This window comes from Schistocerca gregaria, chromosome X, assembly GCF_023897955.1.
Source record: "Schistocerca gregaria isolate iqSchGreg1 chromosome X, iqSchGreg1.2, whole genome shotgun sequence".
In the NCBI taxonomy this organism is placed as follows: Eukaryota; Metazoa; Arthropoda; class Insecta; order Orthoptera; family Acrididae; genus Schistocerca; species Schistocerca gregaria.
The window spans coordinates 555137805-555160032 of NC_064931.1; the positions used below are offsets into that span (position 1 = coordinate 555137805).

Here is a 22228-nt window from a genome sequence, read left to right on the forward strand (position 1 = left end):
CAATTCTGCCTAATCTATCTTTCCTGAACACCGTCTGAGACTTCGTAAAAATTTCTGCAGAACTTATTTCAGGCTTTAGCCAGCTTTCTGTACTTATAACGATATCAGCTTCTGTGCTTTCTATTAGCGCTTGAAGCTCAGGGACTTTTCCAGCGCAACTACAACAGTTTACAACTATAATTCCGACTGTTCCTTGATCCAAGCACGTCCTGTAATTGCCAAGCACCCTTTGACATTGCAGCCCATCCCGCACTTTCCCGAGGCCTTCTAACCTAAAAAACCGCCCAGTCCATGCCACACAGCCTCCGCTACCCGTGTAGCCGCCAGCTGAGTGTAGTGAACTCCTGACCTATTCAGCGGAACCCGAAACCCCACCACCCTATGGCGCAAGTCAAGGAATCTGCAGCCAATACGGTCGCAAAACCGTCTGAGCCTCTGATTCAGACCCTCCACCCGGCTCTGCACCAAAGGTCCGCAGTCGGTTCTGTCAACGATGCTGCAGATGGTGAGCTCTGCCTTCATCTCGTAAGCAAGACCGGCAGCCTTCACCAAATCAGATAGCCGCTGGAATCCAGAGAGAATTTCCTCAGATCCAAAGCGACACACGTCATTAGTGCCGACATGTGCCACCACCTGCAGCTGGCTGCACCCTGTGCTCTTCATGGCATCCGGAAGGACCCTTTCCACATCAGGAATGACTACTCCCGGAATGCACACGGAGTGCACACTGGATTTCTTCCCCTCCTTAGCCGCCATACCCTAAGGGGCCCCATTACGCGCCTAACATTGGAGCTCCCAACTACCAATAAGCCCACCCTCTGCGATTGCCCGGACCTTGAAGGCTGAGAATGATCCTCTGAAACAGGGCAGGCAGCTGCATCTGGCTCAGCCAGAGACAGTGCCTGAAACCGGTTTGTCAGACGCACCGGGGAGGCTTTCTGATCAGCCTCCGGGGACGCCTTTCGCTGCCTGCCACGCCTTGGAACGACCATTGCCAGTCTACATTTTATATACTCTCTACTTCGACCATCATCAGTTATTTTACTTCCTAAATAGCAAAACTGCTTTACTACTTTAAGTGTCTCATTTCCTAATCTAATTCCCTCAGCATCACCCGATTTAATTTGACTACATTCCATTATCCTCGTTTTGCTTTTGTTGATGTTCATCTTATATCCTCTTTTCAAGACACTGTCCATTCCGTTCAACTGCTCTTCCAAGTCCTTTGCCATCTCTGACAGAATTACAATGTCATCGGCGAACCTCAAAGTTTTTACTTCTTCTCCATGAATTTTAATACCTACTCCAAATTTTTCTTTTGTTTCCTTTACTGCTTGCTCAATATACAGATTGAATACATCGGGGAGAGGCTACAACCCTGTCTCACTCCTTTCCCAACCACTGCTCCCCTTTAATGCCCCTCGACTCTAATAACTGCCATCTGGTTTCTGTACAAATTGTAAATAGCCTTTCGCTCCCTGTATTTTACCCCTGCCAACTTTAGAATTGGAAAGAGAGTATTCCAGTCAACATTGTCAAATGCTTTTTTTAAGTCTACAAATGCTAGAAACGTAGGTTTGCCTTTTATTAATCTTTCTTCTAAGATAAGTCGTAAGGTCAGTATTGCCTCACGTGTTCCAACATTTCTACGGAATCCAAACTGATCCTCCCCGAGGTCCGCATCTACCAGTTTTTCCATTCGTCTGTAAAGAATTCGCGTAAGTATTTTGCAGCTGTGACTTATTAAACTGATAGTTCGGTAATTTTCACATCTGTCAGCACCTGCTTTCTTTGGGATTGGAATTATTATATTCTTCTTAAAGTCTGAGGGTGTTTCACCTGTCTCATACATCTTGCTCACCAGCTGGTAGAGTTTTGTCATGACTGGCTCTCCCAAGGCCGTCAGTAGTTCTAATGGAATGTTGTCTACTCCGGGGGCCTTGTTCCGACTCAGGTCTTTCAGTGCTCTGTCAAACTCTTCACGCAGTATCTTACCTCCCATTTCGTCTTCATCTACATCCTCTTCCATTTCCATAATATTGACCTCAAGTACATTGCCCTTGTATAAACATTCTATATACTCCTTCCACCTTTCTGCCTTCCCTTCTTTGCTTAGAACTGTGTTGGCATCTGAGCTCTTGATATTCATACACGTGGTTCTCTTCTCTCCAAAGGTCTCTTTAATTTTCCTGTAGGCAGTATCTATCTTACCCCTAGTGAGATAAGCTTCTACATCCTTACATTTGTCCTCTAGCCATCCCTGCTTAGCCATTTTGCACTTCCTGTCGATCTCATTTTTGAGACGTTTGTATTCCTTTTTGCCTGCTTCATTTACTGCATTTTTATATTTTCTCCTTTCATCAATTAAATTCAATATTTCTTCTGTTACCCAAGGATTTCTAGCAGCCCTCGTCTTTTTACCTACTTTATCCTCCGCTGCCTTCACTACTTCATCCCTCAGAGCTACCCATTCTTCTTCTACTGTGTTTCTTTCCCCCATTGCTGTCAATTGTTCCCTTATGCTCTCCTTGAAACTCTGTACAACTTCTGGTTCTTTCAGCTTATCCAGATCCCATGTCCTTAAATTCCCACCTTTTTGCAGTTTCTTCAGTTTTAACCTACAGGTCATAACCAATAGATTGTGGTCAGAGTCCACATCTGCTCCTGGAAATGTCCTACACTTTAAAACCTGATTCCTAAATCTCTGTCTTACCATTATATAATCTATCTGATACCTTTTAGTATCTCCAGGATTCTTCCATGTATACAACCTTCTTTTATGATTCTTGAACCAAGTGTTAGCTATGATTAAGTTATGCTCTGTGCAAAATTCTACCAGACGGCTTCCTCTTTCATTTCTTAGCCCCAATCCATAATCACCTACTATGTTTCCTTCTCTCCTTTTTCCTACTGACGAATTCCAGTCACCTATGACTATTAAATTTTCGTCTCCCTTCACTACCTGAATAATTTCTTTTATCTCATCATACATTCATCAATTTCTTCATCATCTGCAGAGCTAGTTGGCATATAAACTTGTACTACTGTAGTAGGCATGGGCTTTGTGTCTATCTTGGCCACAATAATGCGTTCACTATGCTGTTTGCAGTAGCTTACCCGCACTCCTATTTTTTTATTCATTATTAAACCTACTCCTGCATTACCCCTATTTGATTTTGTATTTATAACCCTGTATTCACCTGACCAAAAGTCTTGTTCCTCCTGCCACCGAACTTCACTAATTCCCACTATATCTAACTTTAACCTATCCATTTCCCTTTTTAAATTTTCTAACCCAAATTTGCACATGGTTAAAGTTATCTTTAATGTAATATGACAGACACTTTCAGCTAAACCATAAAATTGCTTGAAATTATCTCTTTTCTTACCTGTCATTTTACTTACATTTACACTGTCAACCTTCATCACCTGATAAAAGTTTTTTGCTTTTGGCTCCCTTTTTAGAAGTTATTTCAACCATTATTAATTTTTATTGAAAGTCAGAACAACCTCTTATTATCTAAGAAACAATAGCTATTGTGCGGATAGGTACCATGAAGTAATTCCACAAATCTTGATAAAAACGTCTTTTGAAATAATTGAAGTATCTCAGCCAAAATATGAGAGTATGGTACCTCAATTCAGACAACCAGTTCTACATAAAAGATAACCAGCCACCATAGCTGATGTTACTGATGGTGTGTGCTCAACTCAAGGTAAGCCAGTTCAAATCCTGGCGGTAGAATAAATTTTCACCACCTATATTTGACTCGAATTGTGAGGTGAGATAGTAACATTAAGCTCCTCCTCACCAAACATTGTGCTACTGTCCTGATATAAGCTCCAAATTTTTCCATAGTGTCATGGAGTGAGGGCATATCAGCATAGGCGACTACTGATGGTGATCCATCCACCTGGTCATGATGTAAACCCAATGGCCCTGTAGTGCTGTTTGAGAGGAGTAGGGTATATGCTGGGACCAGGTTTTTTTCACCATCCCTTATCTCTCTCTCTCTCTCTCTCTCTCTCTCTCTCTCTCTCTCTCTCTCTCTCTCTCTCTCGAAAAATTTTTCCAATTAGGCAGCTCAACCCACCCCTTTAGGTCTCCCAGCCATTCATGCCATAGGAGTTTACTTTTATTTGTACCTAAAATATGATGTTTTAAATAATATTAATGAATCAAAACATTGATAGAAATGCATTAATGATTTTTAAAATACTTTGAGTTGACATAACCCAATTTCAGATTTGTACTCTTGGAGTCCTATGCAACCATTTGACATAAATAACAATATTATGCCAAATTTTTATCACGGCATTTTTGTACTAGTAGTGATTATTGTATTTGTATTTTTAGCCCTATTGTACTCATGTCAGACCAGTTCAAGAAATATAATATAAACATGATTTGCATATGAACAGAACTGGCAATAGATGAGGGACCCAGATTTTTATTTTGCTGCACACTGAAACTGGCTTTCAGAACAGTATGAAATTGTGTAAGTGTTTATATTTCATTTACTGCAGTAATTACAAAATATAACAATTTTTGACATCCATAAGTGAAAATGAGCAAGTTTAGTTATTATATGATGTGAACCCACCTCACATCAAAGTATGTACACTGAGTAGCATGAAAAATGCAACATGTGTAATTATCTATTTAATCAAAGCATACCACATCATCCTATTTTTTAGGTGGGGTATGTCATTAACACTGCTTTGGGGGGAAACAACGAAGCTACGATTTTTTGTCACACTTTCCTCAATTGTTTGTTCCTGCACAACCTGAAAAGAAACATCACTAGTTTAAAGACAATAATGTTATCCTGCTCTAGTAGTACTTATTGCTGAACCTTTTATTGTTCCCCTTTCAGTCACACATCATCGTAAGATTTCTCTGTGATTATTGTAATAAGCGCCCTGGAGTAAACATGCTGAAATAAGCCATAAAGATGGTTCAAATCATGTTGCTTTGGGGGAAGATGGTTGAAGTATGCATCACGTTGCAGAAGTGTTGAGAACTACACCTTCTACAATTTCTAGATCCATAGCAAGGTACTAGAAGCCACGCTAGGAAACCAGCATCCAGTCCACAAAGAGCAACACATAGAAGTGATTACCACTTCTTACAACTTTAAATTCTCTGTAACGATCACATCTCCACAGTTGAAACACAAAATCAACTTTATCAAGTTTGAGTGGCCAAGGTTAGTGCAAGAACCACTCACAGCACAACTGGAGAGTACAATAATAATAGCAAGTGCTGTTAGCTGGTGAGTAATGATATGGCCTGTGGTCACCTGTTTGTAGAGAGAGGATTTGGAGAAGGCCTGGGGAGAGGCATTAATTTGCACATTTTCATTCAGGATGCCTCTTCATGATGGTTCTATGATGGTCTGGGCAGGAAACAGTATGACTGCAAGGACAGAGCTGCTCTTTGTGGACTGTTGGAGCATTACAGCAAATTCGTATGTGGAGAGAATCCTTTCAGAGCATGTCGTGTCTTTTTCACTATGTATTTGTGCTGGTTTTACACAAACACATTACAGCACATGCTCACATGTTGCAAGTATTGTGCAAGACTTCTTGGCTGAAGCACACTTTCATATTATGATTTCTCAAGAGGTTATTTCAGCATTAATCAGGAGCATGCCTGAAAGGGTAATACACACTTTTGAAGATGGGGAAAGTAGGGAACAAAAACAGAGAAGCATTACCTCTGTGAGCTTCCTCAAAATTTGCTTGATGTACCAATCCATTCATGTTACTTCTGTATCTCTGACTTAATTTGTATATAATCACCGTTTTTATTTTTAAAAATAGACTTTTTTTTAGAAATTTAAGTTTTGTGTTTCTTATCAGTAATTGTAAAAGATAATTTGATTTACAAGTTGTAGTGGTTTGCCTGCTTTATTTTCTTTGTTTGTTGTCCTCGGCGTTGACATACTGTCTGAAGAAACTGGGGTTGGATATGCAACTGCTGTCTACTATAAGTGATGTAGCCGACAGATGCACAGTAGCATTTCACAGTCTTTCACTTTCACTTTTCACAACCCCCATATATGCTTTTATATGGACAGTGCATTATTGTTTAACTTTTGATTAGCCTCATTAATAGTTTGCAGGGGAACATCCACATACTGCTACAATAGTTTACTGTTGAATGTCTATGTGAAGTTAAAACAGACCCACAACGTCCACAGTTATTTCAGAATAATCAGGTACATCTGAAGCAGACACTGTCATTGGTTTAACACACAGCCTATTGGTGTCATTCTAACCATCACAAGTTCCTCATCTGAAACTCGGTTGTGTACTGACTCTCTCGTGACCAAAAACCGGTCCTTACTCATCATCACAATAATAGGTACTTTGTGAATTGTGTTTTATTCATCTCATGACGTACATTTGCAATCCATTTGGTTTGCGTACAGGAGACATGTCAAAAATTTATAAAACAATTACAATGATTTTTACATTAATTAATGATAGCACTATAATAAATAACAACACTATAAGGATATTTCTTGGAACATGTAACACATTGTACCCAGCTCAAATTTCCAGATTGTCCTGCATGAATTCATCCACTGAGTAATAACACTTCATTGTCAGTACCTCATATAGCTTTCTTTTAAGTGAACCTAAATTCATCTGCATCAACTTGTTCCCTTTTAATTTATTAAAAATTTTCATTCCCATGTATTGAGGTCCCTGGGCAAACAGTCTGAGGCGGTGGGTGGGGAGCATAAAATTTTCTTTGTTTCTGGTATCATGTGAATGGACAAAATGGTTTCCCTCAAATAAGTCGCGTCTGGAGTACAAAAATATAATAATCTCATATATGTATAAGGATGGCAGAGTTAATATTTTGAGTTTCCTAAATAATGGTCGACATGGTTCTTTGTGAGTGGCAGTGCACATATTTCGTATGATTTTTTTCTGTATTTTTAGTATCCGCACTATGTTTGTCGAGTTACCCCAAAAAACAATACCATACCTAATAATGGATTCAAAGTAGCTTGTATATGCTACTTTCCGCGTGTCAATGTCCGTTGCAGTTGATAATATTTGCATTGCAAATGCAAAGCTGCTCAATTTGTTTGCAAGGTATTCAATGTGTGCCTGCCACCTCAAATTTTCATCTACTTTTAGACCTAAGAATTTGACTGAGTCAACTTCTTCTATAACTTGGTTGTTGTGTACAATCTTAATTTGCTCACATTTTGACTGTTTGGTTTTGAACTGCATCACGTGAGTCTTAGATATGTTTAGATTCAGCCCATTTAGCTGAAACCAAGTTTCTAAGGTACTGAGGGTACTGATCACAGATTTGAGAATTTTTTCTGAATCCTGATCTTCAACTAAGACAGAAGTATCATCTGCGAACAGAACTGATGGGGAGCTGATATTTAATGGTAAGTCATTAACATAAAAGAGAAATAGGACTGGGCCTAATATGGAGCCTTGTGGAACACCCTGAGTAATTTTTTTCCAGTCAGAAAAATAATATGCGCCATTTGAAGAAATGCTAACTCTTTGCTTTCTGTTGGATAAGTAGGATTTAAGCCATTGTAGGGCACTGCCGCCAATGCCATACTTTTCAAGTTTGTAAACAAGCAATGCGTGGTTTACGGAATCGAATGCCTTTGTGAGGTCGCAGAAAATTCCTGCCACCTTATTTCTCTTGTCTAATGACGTACTTATTTTCTCAATGAAACTGTTAACTGCATCTACGGTGTTTTTCCCTTGCTGAAAACCAAATTGATTGTTTAGAATAACAGAATATTTTGCAATGAAGTTTTGGATTTGAGCAACAGCAAGTTTTTCAAATATTTTAGATAGGACTGGGAGAATTGAGATAGGACGATAATTTCCCATGATCTCTCTTGATCCCTTCTTGAAGAGTGGTTTGACTTCAGCATATTTCAGTACCTCTGGGAAACAGCCCTCTTCAAAACATTGATTTATTATCTGAGCTAGTGGGTTTGCAATTCTATTGTGTACCACTTTAATAACTTTGGTGGGTATTCTATCCCAACCTGCAGATTTTTTGTTTCTTAATGTTAAAATAGCATTTTCTACATCCTCAAAAGAAACTTTTGAGAATTTTGTAAAGTTTTCAGAGTTTTTGCCTAGGCCAAAGGGATTTACTTTGTTGTGATAATCTGCTACATCTACATCAGATTTTGCTACATTTATAAAGAATTCATTAAAGTACTCTGGTATTTGAGTTGGATTTACAACAGTTTTTCCTTCAATGTCAATTTTTGGAATTTCTTGGTTACAGGCTTTAACACCTAACTCAGATTTAATGACTGACCACACAGCCTTTGTCTTATTTTTATGATTTAAAATTAACCTGTTGTTTGCCAGTTGTTTTGCTGCCTTGACAACTCTTTTAAATATGGTTTTATAGAGTCTAACATATTTAATGAAATTTATATCTTTATTATATTTTAGTTCTCTGTGCAGTTGCCTTTTCCTTACACTGGAAATTTTTATGCCCTGGGTAATCCACTTTACTGTATTTGTTATCTTATTGCTGCAGAGTCTAGGTGGAAATGTTTCATTAAAGTCTGCAAGAAAACTATTTAGGAATTTCTCAAAGTTTTTATCACTTGAGTTACCATAATCAAAAGGCCATGTTTTATCTCTTAGCTTCTCACTAAATGTTAGCAAGTTTTCTTTGCTAAAGTTCCTGCTCATATGGGTTCTTGTATGTGAAATGTTTGTGTCTGTCTGTGGCAGCTCAATAAACAATACATAATGATCTGAAATACCTAGATCTACACAAAATTTATACACATCTTCATATACATAATTAGTTAGAACATTGTCAATGCATGTTGCTGATTGCCCATTGTCCCTGGTAGATTCAAAGAAATTCAATTTGAAACCATATTTCTTAACTAAGTCAGTGAACCTTGAAGCTTGGCTACTATTACATGTGATATCAATATTAAAATCAGCAGCTATTAAAACTTTTTTCTTTGTTTCTCTACAAAGGTCTTCTAGCATAATTTGAAGCTTAGATAAGAATAGTTCTGTTGTTGATGTCCCTGGAATTCTGTATATTGAGATTATTATAACATTTGCTAGCGAGTCCACTATTTCTACACAACAGCTCTCGAACACACATTCTTCATTTAAATAATTAAAACAGTTTCTGGTCTCATAATTTATGTCATTGTGTAGAAGTATACATGAGCCTCCACGTAACTTGTTTCTTCTACAAAAGCTACTTGCTAATCTGAAGTTCCCTATTTTGTTCAGAATTTTAATTGTCCCCTCAGTCAACCAGTGTTCATTTAAACAAACAACTTTAATATTTGCATATTCTGACAGAATGATTTCCAATTCATCTATTTTGGAGCTTTTATTATTAGAAGCATCAGTGTTTAAGCCATTTATATTCCAGTGGATAACATACCTACTTTGACTATTTCTTACAGGCTTTAGCATATTTCTTGCCAGATAATGGTTTGGTTTTTTCTTTCTTAATGCTACACACGTTTTTTCACCCCCATCACTACTTATAAGTTTCCCTTATTTTTTATGATCTGGCAAGTATCTAAGAACATCTTACTGAATATTTTTGAGCCCAACCTGTTCAGATGTAGACCATCTTTGGCAAGACACTTTGCACTTAGAAATTTGTTGGGATCAATAAAAACGACTCCTAGCTTATTGCACTGTTCTTTAATATCGCCGTTTATTCGCTGCACATAGCTGTCACTCACCGATCTCCTGTACACAATGCCACTTATTATTATTCTGGAATTCGGGTACAGTCTTCTGGCCGTTCGGATGAGGTTCCTTGTGTGGTTTACAATTTCTTCCTCACTGTTGGTTCGAAGCGAATTTGTTCCCACATGGATAAAAACACCTTTTGGATTTCTGCTATGCTTATTTCCTGCGTTCTCTCTTGAGTTTAAGACGTTGTTTAGGTGTGTATGCAATTGATGCGTCCTGATTCCAGGCCGAACGTCAATTTCGGAGTTTGGTACGATTATGTTTTTCAATAATGAGTCACCTATAATAAAAAATTCACTTTCTGTCTTATTATAATGCTTCTTTCTGTCTTTTTTGTACGTTACGCTGGTCCACTTATATTTATTTGGCACGTCAGTATCTTTAGTTTCTTTTTCTTTCGTAATGGCGGCTGAATTTTTTCGTTCTTTGTCAGTTGTATCACTCCGCGTATTTGCCGAAGTAGGTCCATCCAATACTTGAGTTTTTTCACATGCACAACACTTTTCACGTTTCAATGCTATATTTTCTTGCTTTAGTAACGTCAGTTCTGCTTTCAGAGCATCAATGTCACTTTGAAGAAGACGGATAATTTCGTCCTTAGAGCTTAGTGCGGATGTTAGTCGCGCATGTTCGTCACTAGTACAGTCGAGGCACGTCCACTGAATATCGTCATTTATAAATTTCAGACACACGTTTGCGCACTTCTCATGTAACCAAAAGCTGCACTTAATGCACCGAATTCCTTTGACTACACGTTTTTTACACTTTCTACATGAAGAACTATTTAATTTCAACTGATTTTGGAGCATCATATCACCACACAATCCTAACGGCGCCATCTTGGTAATTCGGTAAATAATGTGTACAGTTTGGTTGATACCCTAGCAATGATGCCAACTGGATGCCATTACAAAAGAAACTACCTGAGCCAAAACTGGGCAGAGTATCAGAGGGTATTGGCAGTAAGAGATAGTGGTCGGTCCAACAGTGAGTGTCTCAATGAACGTTCCTTTTTAATAATATTTTAGTGGCATCACTAATGGTAATCATATTATGATGAATCAGATTTATGATTTTATTTGTAAAGGATAAACAAAAAAACATTTATGGAAGTTTTTTGTTTGTTATTTAGAAAACAATATACCACCTCTAACCCCACACAAGGTCATGGACCTCTAACTCTGGATGAAATGATATCAACAAAAATAAGTATACCCATAGGACTGATGGATTTGGGTATCTATTAATGGATGTTTGATTAAATTCCAGAAAATAAAGATAGGTTGATATCATCCAGATCACAGTTTTTCCTGTAGCTGCTGGCTTACACTCCTCCCATACTGGTATTTTGGAGCAGAATTCTTGTTTTCCTACTTTGGTTTTCTCTTGATTTGTTTGTACGGTTCCTTGTGTTGCTTTATTGCACCATTTATTTTTCTACAATTTTATGACACTCTTATTAAATTTAATTTATGAAAGGAGAAAAATATAAAAATGTGGCAAATAAAGCAGGTGAAAGGGAATACAAGTGTCTAAAAAGTGAGACTGACAGGAAGTCCAGAATGGCTAAGCAGGAATGGTTAGAGGACAAATGTAAGGATTTAGAAGCACATTTCACTGATACTACCTACAGGTAAATTAAAGAGGTCTTTGGAAAAGAGAGAAGCAGCTGTACGAACGTCAGGACATCAGCTGGAAACCCAGTCCTAAGCAAAGAAGGGAAAGGTGAAAGGAGTATACAGAAGGTCTACACCAAGGAAATGAACTTGAAAGCAATTTTATAGAAATGGAAGAGGACATAGTTGAAAGTGTGATGAGAGATATGATACTGTGAGAAAAATCTGATACAGCACTGAAAGACATAAGTCAATAAATAAATAAATAAATAAAAACCAAGGTCCCAGGAGTATACAACATTCTCTCAGAACTACTGATAGCCTTGGGAGAGCCAGCCATGACAAAACTCTTCCATCTGGTTTCCAAGATGTATGAGACACGTAAAATACCCTCAAACTTCAAAAAGAATATAATTCAAATTCCAAGGAAAGCAGGTGCTCACAGGTGTGAATATTACCAAACTATCAGTTTAATAAAGCATAGTTGCGAATACTAACATGAAGTATTTACAAAAACATGTAAAAACTGGGAAAAGCTAACCTTGTGGAAGATCAGTTTGGATTCCAGGAAAATGTATGAAGACATGAGGCAGTACTGACCTATCACTTATCTTAGAAGATAGGTTAAGGAAATGCAAATCTATTTATAACATTTATAGGCACAGAGAAAGCTTTTGACAATGTTCACTGGAATTATATCTTCGAAATCCTGATAGCAGCAGGGGTAAAATACAGTGAGCAAAAGGATATTTACAACTTGTACAGAAATCAGACAGCAGTTATAGGTGTTGAGGGGCTTGATAGAGAAGCAGTGGTTGAGAAGGGAGTCAGATAAGGTTGCGACCTACGGCCGGCATTATTCAGTCTGTCAATATGTACATTGCGCATGCAGTAAAGGAAACAAAAAAAAAAAAAATTGGAGTAGGAAGTAAAGTTCAGGGACAAGAAATAAAAATTTTGAAGTTTGCTGATGACATTGCAATCCTGCCAGAGACAGCAATGGACTTGGAAGAGCTGCTGAATGGAATGGAAAGTGTCTTGAAAGAAGTATATAGGTGACATCAACAAAAGCAAAATGAGGATAATGGAATGTAGTTGAATTAAATCAGTTGATTTGAAGGAAATTAGGTTGGGAAATGAGACACTTAAAGTAGTAGACAAGTTCTGCTCGTTGGGTAGCAAAATAACTCATGATGACCAGAGTAGTGAGGACACAAAATGTAGCCTGGAAATGGCAAGAAAAGTGTTTCTGAGGAAAGGAAATTTGTTAACATCAAGTATGGATTTAAGTGTCAGGAAGTCTTTTCTGAAAGTATTTGTATGGAGTTTAGTCATGTATCAAAACGAAATATGGGTGATAAACAGCTTACACAAGATAAGAATAGAAACTTTTGAAATATGGTGCTACAGAAGAATGCTGAAGATAAGATGGGTAGATCACATAACCAATGAGAAGGTGCTGAACACCATTTGTGATAAAAAAAGTTTGTGGCGCAACATGACTAGAAGAAGGAATCGGTTGGTAGAACACATTTTGACACATCAAGAGATGAATTTGGTATTGGAGGGAAGTTTTGTGTGTGTGTGTGTGTGTGTGTGTGTGTGTGTGTGTGTGTGTGTGTGTGTGTGTGTCTGTGTGTGTGTGTGTCTGTGTGTGTGTGCTTGTGTGTGTGTGTGCTTGTGTGTGTGTGTGTGTGTGTGTGTGTGTGTGTGTGTGTGTGTGTGTGTGTGTGGAGGGGGGAGGTAAAAATTGTAGAGGGAGAACAAGAAATGAATACAATAAGCAAATTCAGAAGTATGGAAGTTGTAGTAGTTATTCGGAGATGAAGGGGCTTGCACAGGATAGAGTAGCATCAAACCAGTCTTTGGACTGAAGACTGCAACAACAATGATACCCTTCGATCTTCAATTCTTCTGCTAATTAAAATATGATAGTTACTTGAATTTTAAATTTTGCAACAAACTGTTTGACCTTAAGCCCTGTGCGTGTCAACTTTTTCCAACATCACCCTCTTACACTGTCTTTTTCATTGTTCTAACTCTGTCTATATGCATCAAATGTGCAAATGTGTGTGAATTCCTAAGGGACCAAACTGCTGAAATCATTGGTCCCTAGACTCACTGACTACTTAAACTAATTTATGCTAAGAACAACACACACACCCATGCCTGATGGAGGACTTGAACCTCCAGTCAGAGGGGAAACACAATCCATAACACGGTACCTCAAGCCATGTGGCCAATCAGAATGGCAATGTCACAAATTTTCTCCTCCTTTTCTGTGATTTCCTTATTTTTGTAATGTAGTTTACAATTCTAAGGAAAATCCTCATTGAATACCCCATTCTCCTTCCCAAAGCAGTTGCCTCAATAAACTAAACTCAAAAATTTTCACAATACACTCCCATTTTAAATAATCTACAGCAATATTCACAAGTGTTACATATGGCTAATGAAATAAAAAACAGTGCATGTAATGGAATGAAAAACTACGTGATGATTTATGAATGTTTCTTTTGAGTAAAATGACAGTCAGTCAGGGTAACATTTTATCAGCTTGAGTACTTTTTTTTCAGATCGTTGCTGCTTCACATAATTGAATTAATTTGTACTAAAGTTAACAGTTTCAGTAGCGCTATTTTTTCTAGTTGTCTTTCCAATTTCCTACAAGCTCTTATGATTGTGATTATCTTTTAGTTGCACTGGTTGTAAAGAGAGCTGCTGGTGACAGGAATTTAAGTTGAAAAATGCCAGGTCAACACAAATATCTTGGTATTTCAAAGTCAATCTGGAGTAATGAATTAACATTGTTTGTTTTTACTTCTTATTAACACTTGATATCCTTCAGGCAAAATCTAAATTTACCCAGAGCATTGGAGACAGGAAACATTCTGTTTCTTAAGACTGGTCTAAAGTTATCCTGAATGACAGATAGCAGCATTAAAACTGAAATTTTGCTCTAATAAGCTATAGCTAGTATGCAATTTTGCTTTCCAAAGCACTCAGTAACTACACACATAAAATGTTGCAATCTCTGTTGTGATGTGTAATTTAGTTTGGGTCCAGTATATTAATAATAATTTAAAAAAAAAGGTAGAAGGTGGTACAAGTTTACACCAACTGCCTGTAACCCTAGAAATATATCTGCGAGTATGTGAAGAAATCTGCAGTTATCACACCATTTTACCTTACTGAATGCAACACTGACATATTTACACTTAGATTATATTTATAAATCTCAATTTTTTTTTAAATAGACTGTAGTAATTGTTTATGCCCATAATATTCACAATTATCACTTGTGCACAGTTTGCCAGCAACGTGCAAAAATGCTGAACTGACAGAATTCACAGCAGGTATACTTAGTCTACAAACTGACAGAAAACTAACAACTGAGTTGTATTATCATATATTGGAATGCCATCTATTGGATTAGAAGAGCAGATGAGATATGGTGGATTTCTGCTGGCAGTGCTGCAATCAAATACACATTATATTCCACCATCATTAAACAAGTATATGTCTCTGAGCTTCTACGGCTCTCAAATGCATCTCGGGTACAACTGGTGCATCAGTCAACTGCACCCAACTTGTTGAGGTGTATTCATAGCTGTTGATACATGGATGGAGGCATAGTTTCCTCACGCTCTATATCATATGATATTTGTGTGGATGAACAATAATTCTCATATCCATGTGGGAGTGGAGTGGGAAGGGAGTGGGAGGGCAGGGGGGGGGGGGGGGGGGAAGCTTGTGTCTTCAAATCAATAAATTGTAAACTGGAAAACAATAAATACAGCAGAACGGCTAAAAAATAAAAATAAAAGAATAAAAAATTCATATTCCGCCATTAAATTTCAATGTATAGAGAAGCAGTGGAGGTTATTCCACTACTTAATATGGTCTCATATCATAAAAACCTGCAAAAAATTTGTTCCTGCACAAAATGTGCTCCATGGGAATGTCCATTATCACACAGAATTATGTGGACTGTTCAATAGAGAATGATCATAATTTCTTTATGATTAAAATTTTTCAGGCTAAAGCTTTAGCTTATTATCTCCTGTCATCTTAACATATATTAAACACGATGAACCATTTTCATTTTTGGCACTCCTGGTCCCTGCGTACAAGAGGTATGCTAGCTCAAACATTTTCAGTATCCTTTGCTGCATTAATGAAGGTGGTGGGCAATCAGAAATATGCAGCTTTAAAATTCTGCTTTTGTCTCAACAAATCTTGAGCTGACACCTATGCAATGTTACAGGTGGCCTATGGAGAGTCTGTTCTTCCTTACAGCACAACTCAAAAATATGTTAAAATGTTTACACAGGAAGACTACCAATTTCAAAGGAAAGTCGATCCAGTGTTCAAGTTATTGCTCTTATGGAAAAAACTGTCAGTACTGCAGCTGTCTTTATGAGACAAGATCAACAAATAAACTTATTACACAGTCTGAAATAATCAACAAGTTGGTGATAGAAAATTTATGTATAAGATATGCTTATGCACAGTGGATTGTGAGACTGCAGATTTCCAAATGAAAGAACATTCACATGAAGATTTGTGTTCAGATGAAGTTGACATCAGAAAAAGATCCAGAGTCACTTTCAAAGGTAATCACTGAAGTTGAAACTTCACTGCATCATTTTGATTCTGAGAGCAAACAGCAAAGGTCTGTGCAGAAATCTCCTTCATTACCAAGTCCAAAATTAACAGAAGTGGTTGTTTCTGCTGGAGAAGTTATGTTCACCTCATTTTTTGATATTCATGGAATGGTTTATCACTATGTTGTTTCTACACACACAACAACTAGACAATACTGCAGGGATGTCCTGAAAACTTTACAAGGCCATATCAGGTGATAAAGACCACATATCCATAAAACTGGGTGTATGCTGTATAGTTATATTGTACAGCTTCACACTGCAAATGTATGACTCTTCACACCTGCAATCAAAATCACTTACCTTTCCATATCTGCATCTGATTCATGTTGACTAAAATCCCCAAAGCCTGTGGTTGACGCAGGGCTACTCGGAACTGAGTCTGATTTATCATAGGCTGCTGTCATCAGTACCTTGTCTTTCCCATCTGGTGTTGTCTGGTAAAAGTGAAAAATTAGTTTATCCATTGTACTCACAAATACTTGCTTCAGAACATAAACTGTGTCCACTGTCTGACTACATTTCTTCTTTAACATTAGTGTAATTTACAGGCTATGGCTGGACTATGTCTTTAGATCGAAACAGAATTAACTCAGGGTTTGTTAAACAAATTACATGTTTCATGACCTTTTATTTTATTAATTTTTCTGCAGTTGGACCTATGTGTCAATGACTATGTTATAATTTAATAACACAACAATTGTGTTCTGTTAGAGTGTCAATACCATTATGTATGTTATTACTGTCATAGCTGTTATAAAATAATTATGTTCAAACAGAGAAGCAAATATAAATTTTCATTTTGAAAAGCAAATAGCCAGTGGAGCATGAAATGAAAGTTTTCCCCTGTTTATGTGTATATACTTGTATACAAATTATTAATTTTATTTTGGCCTTATAATTATGAACAAGTCAGCATTATCCAACAACAGTTGCCACTTACAATTGATCATGACACTGGACATATTACATTTCAATTAATGCTTACAGATTACTAGCAAATCTCTTTTTATTTATTAAATATCTTACTATACTGTTTTAGGCACCAACCTCTGTCTTTGTTACCAACTGCACAGTTGATTTGGGACCCAAGTAGTTATATAAAGTGAGTGGACCTTCTAGTTCAAATAGTCTCCCATTAGACATTGATGATGAACTATGGGTGAATGCTTCCAAAAGATTGTGAAGGATCTCAATAGAAGATGGCGTCAAGAGAACTTCAAAATGTTCATTTGTATCAATCATAATGTATGTTGCAAACCGATCTGGTGACTCAGTTTCCAGACCTGAATCAATTGAATCATCTGCAACAATAAAAAAATCAGATTATATGTATAATTTATCTGAACACTTAAAACAAAGTTCAAGTAATGAATAAGAGAGAAATAAAACAAGTTAAATGAATCATAACCCCATAGGTAACTGTATAAGAAGGGCATGGTGATACAGTCAAAGGGAGTGATTTCAGAGAGTGGGGGGATTTTGGACAGTATGGTTTATTTGCTCTTTTCCACAGCATAGCAATTAACTGCTTCTCATTTTCATTTCCACATGCCTGTTATTTTAAGTGTGATATTGTATTTATCACTTCCTGTGTCTTTTATTTTGGGTCAATTGTTAGTATAGGTAAATATCTAATGAACAGTCTCATTGTTGAAAGTTCACACAGTATCATCAAGTGGCAACTTTCTATTGTTGTGGCCTGTGGAAAAGTATTATAACTGCAACTGTCAATGAGCTCAGTAGCCTACACCACTGAGACAATTCCTGTAAAAGTTTGTTGAGTTTTTGATGTACAGTTCTAAAATAACAATGGTTTATACAAAATTATGTACTGGGTGGGGTGATTTCAGACAATGCTGGGAGTGTATAAAAGCACGAAATGCATTACAGGATGGTGTAATTATGAGCCAAAACTTTTTGATAAAGCTGTTCATGATATTCAATGGGGCAAATTATCTTACAGGAAAGCATGTGATTTGTATGGTATACTGATCGACCCTATAAAATAAGGTGTGTGAAATATATCCAAAAACTTGGGAGGACAACCAATAATAAATGAGAAAGAAGAAGGAATGTTGAGGCAAGGTATCTTCCAGGCTGCACACAGCATATTTAATGAAAGGCTACCTTGATAAATCTGGCCAAAAAGATAAGAACATTTCTAAAAATTGACCATGAGAAGAATGGGTGCACTTATTTCTCAAGTGCCATTCAGAAGATACCTCCATTCTCTTAAGTAAGAATATGAAAAAAGCTAAAACAGAAATGAACAAAGAGACAGTTAAGATATATTTCTTCAATATCAAGCCAATGTTGGAAAATCTCCTGCCTACCAACTTAATTAACTACTATGAAACTAATACGTCAGATGATCAATGCAAGCAGCAGATAATTACAAAATGGTGGAATATGAATGCTGAAAAGGTGATGGATTCATCAAAATCTAGTGTTTCGATAATGATAGCAACAATTGCTGATGGTAAGTTGCTTCCTCCTTATGTTCTTTATATCTCCTTATGTCCTTTATAGCTCTGAGCATATGTGGGCACGTGGAAAGAAAATGGCCTTCATGATACACATTTCCATAGGAATATGAGTGGATGGTTTGTTCTACTGACATCTGAAGACTGATTTTTTACAATCACTTGCAGTCTTTGGAGAAGCAAAACGGGCTTACAGTGGTGATTGGGGACAACTTATACAATCATGTTTCTTTATATGTTATCGAAGAGTGTGAGTAGAACAATATTTCAAGAAGTGCACTTGTGGGACCATTTCCAAATGCTTTTCCATTTCTCCTTAAGCAGACACTTACTAAGACCCCAGGAAATTCTACTGAAAACATAAAGAGTGGACTTCACTCCAAAAGCCTAATCCCATTTAATCCAGATCATATCTTATGGAAATTGCCTAATAATGAGGAGGCAAAGCAACACAGTTTTGAAAAAATGCTCCAAATAAGCCTGGTAGTTACCACCACTGCAAACAAAACGTTCCTTCTGGGATATCAATTATGGGCTGTGACTTCCAAGAAAATGAAAACAGTACAGGAACAAGTATAGTGCTTCCAGCAGTAGCGAAAGTGAAAATGACCCATCGTCCAACAAAGTTTTACTGCTGAAAGAAAAGGCTTTTCTTGTTGGAGATTATAAATAGACACGCAGAATGTTGGAGAGCCCACAAATAGTGATGCAACAGAAGAGTGTGTGAATTTTTTTTGTCCACAAGGGAACTGTAGGAACATGTATATGTTTCCTAATGTCCCTGATGAAGACACAACATAAGAAAGATGAAGTTTTGTGAGTACTTCCTACATCCACTTGGGAACAGAGGGATCTTTATTTTTAGAGAAGATGTGCTTCAGACTTGTAGACCATCATAAATGCATGGAGAATTTTGGAAGGGTTTGCAACTTAATTTTGAATGTTGAGAAAGAAAACTGATTTTGATCTTTAAATAGCATTACCTTGTTTTGTTTCTGTCTCTAATATTTCAATTTACAACTTAAAAAATTTGCAAATTCAATTTGTTATAAAATAAAAATTAACTTTTAATGTATAAAATTCATTATCTCAATTCTTACCAGTTATTTATAATGATGCACAACCTTAACATGTATTAAAAGTCATTAAAAATCACATAGGAAGGATGTACAATAAAAAACAGGAAAAAAATGTCAATTTTTGTCTGAATATACTTTAGATCTGACCTCTTTGAGGATGTCCAGATTAAACTGATATCAGTGACCAGAGCACAGTTGTGATGACAATGATTACCAAAGTACAAAGGACAATTAAAACAAGGAGAAAGATATATACGTTAAGTAAACTAGATACAAAATCAGTAATGTCTTATCTCAGTCAGGAGCCTTAAACTTTCCAGACGGGTCAGGAGCATGTACAGGAACTGTGGCCCCAGTTTAAAAGAATAGTTGACAACACACTGGAGAGAAACATACTCAGTAGAACAATTCATAATGAGAGAGAACCTCTATGGTATACAGTCACTGTAAAGAAACTTCTAAAGAAACAGAGATTGCTGCATAATAGGTGTAAAACAAAGTGTAGGGCTAAAGATAGAAAGATGGTGAATAAAATGTGTTTGGCTATCAAGAGAGCAATGTGTGATGCATTCCATAACTATCATAGCAGAATATTGTCAAATGACCTTTCACAAAATCCAAAGAAATACTGGTCATACGTAAAGGCTGTTAGTGGTACCAAAGTTAGTCTCCAGTCCCTAGAAAATGAGACAGGAGCTGAAATTGAGGGTAGCAAAGAAAAGCTAAAATAATACTGTTTTCAAATTTCCTTCACAAAGGAAAACCTAGGAGACTTGCCCCCATTTTAATCCTTGTACTACTGGAAAGATGAATGAAATAAGAATTAGTGTCAATGATGTTGAGAAACAGCTGAAATAATTAAAACTGAACAAAGCTCCAGGGCCTAATGGAACTCCTTTCAGGTTCTATACTGAACTTGTGGCTGAGTTAGTCCCTCTTCCTGCTATAATCTATTGTAGATCCCTCAAACAAAAAACCATGCCCAGTTCTTGGAAGAAGTTGCAGGTCACACCCATCTACAAGATGGGTAGTAGAAGTGGTCCACAAAACTACCGTCCAACATCCTTGACATCAATTTTCTGCAGAATCTTAGAACATATTCTGAGCTTAAACATAATGAGATATCTTAAACAGAATGACCTCTCTATGCCAACCAGCATGGTTTTCAAAAATACTGATCATGTGAAACCCAGCTCGCATTTTTCTCACATCACATAGTGAAAACTTTGGATCAAGGCAACCATATCAAAGTATGATCATATGGGGTATCAAGTGAAATTGTGACTGGACTGAGAACGTTTTGGTAGGGAGGACACAGCATGTTATCTTGGATGGAGAGTCATCGTCAGATGTAGATGTAACTTTGGATGTGCCCCAGGGAAGTGTGTTGGGACCCTTGCTGTTCATGTTGTATATTAATGACTTTGCAGACAGTGTTGCTCTAAATGTTCAAAAATGTAAAATTCTATGCTTCACAAAACAGAAAAGTGTAGTAAGAACTATAATATCAACGACTCACTGTTGGAATTGGCAAGTTATACAAATACCTGGTTGTAGCACTTTGTAGGGATATGAAACGGAATGAACACATAGGTTCAGTCATGGGTAAAGCAAGTGGTAGACTTTGGTTTATTGGTAGAATACTGGGGAAGTTCAGTCTACTAAAGAAAACGCTTACAAATCACTCGTGTGACTCATCTTAGAATAGTGCTCAAGTGTGTGGGGTTGATACCAGATAAGACTAACAGGGGATATTGAACATATACAAAGAAGGGCAGCACGAATGGTCACATGATTATTTAATCCAGGGAAGAGTGTCACTGATGTACTGAATGAACGCAAATGGCTGACTCCTGAAGACAGACATAAAATATCCCGAGATAGTGTATTAACAAAATTTAAAGAACTGGTTTTAAATGATTACTCTAGGGATATACTACAATCCCCTACATGTCACTCAAACAGGGATCATGAGGATAAGATTAGAGTAATTACTGCATGCACAGAGGCATTGAAACAATCATTCTTCCTGCACTCCATAAGTGAATGGAACAGGAAGAAACCCTAATAACTTGTACAATAGGACATAAACTCTGCCATGTACCTCACGGTGGTTTGCAGAGTTTAGATGTAGATGTAGATGTAACTTTGGACAGAGCTTTCAAAAACATATGTGTCCAAAGTCTTCCAAATGCATAGGGTGATTTTGGACACTATTTGTCTATGTAAGGCAAATATAGGTACACACAGATTTTTTATTTTTAGGATATTTTATTTATACCCTACCACACACATAAAAAACAATGCAATCTAACAAAAGCTATGCAAGATATGGTGAAAATGACCACAAAACTATCCAAAATCACTCTGTTTGGTGGTACTTTAAAACAGTAAATAATTGAGTTATGCTGCAGGTTCTAGTTTGAGAACACAGTACAAGCACCCCATACTCTTTATCTTTCTAGTTCTCTTTTTTTCTTTTTTTTAACAGGAAGGTAACTAAAAACATGGTGCAAGCTTTTAGAGTTCAGTGGGTTGCACATCAGTTGCACATTCTATTCATGTAAATCAGGGTCAGCCATAGCATGTCAAACTGCACGTGAGTATGATGTGTGGATCAT

At 37.1% G+C, this 22228-nt stretch overlaps 1 protein-coding gene across 3 annotated transcripts in view; it reads right to left on the reverse strand.

Moving 5' to 3' along the window:
- The window catches only part of LOC126297832 (intermembrane lipid transfer protein VPS13A-like), a 759301-nt gene that overhangs the window by 234401 nt on the left and 502672 nt on the right, over positions 1-22228 (reverse strand). For all 3 annotated transcript variants that reach the window (XM_049989081.1, XM_049989080.1, XM_049989079.1), the window contains exons 38-39: positions 17093-17346; positions 16346-16479 (exon numbers count right to left, since the gene is read on the reverse strand). In XM_049989081.1, the coding sequence (XP_049845038.1) occupies positions 16346-16479; positions 17093-17346 (388 nt within the window). The remainder of the gene's footprint in view (positions 1-16345; positions 16480-17092; positions 17347-22228) is intronic.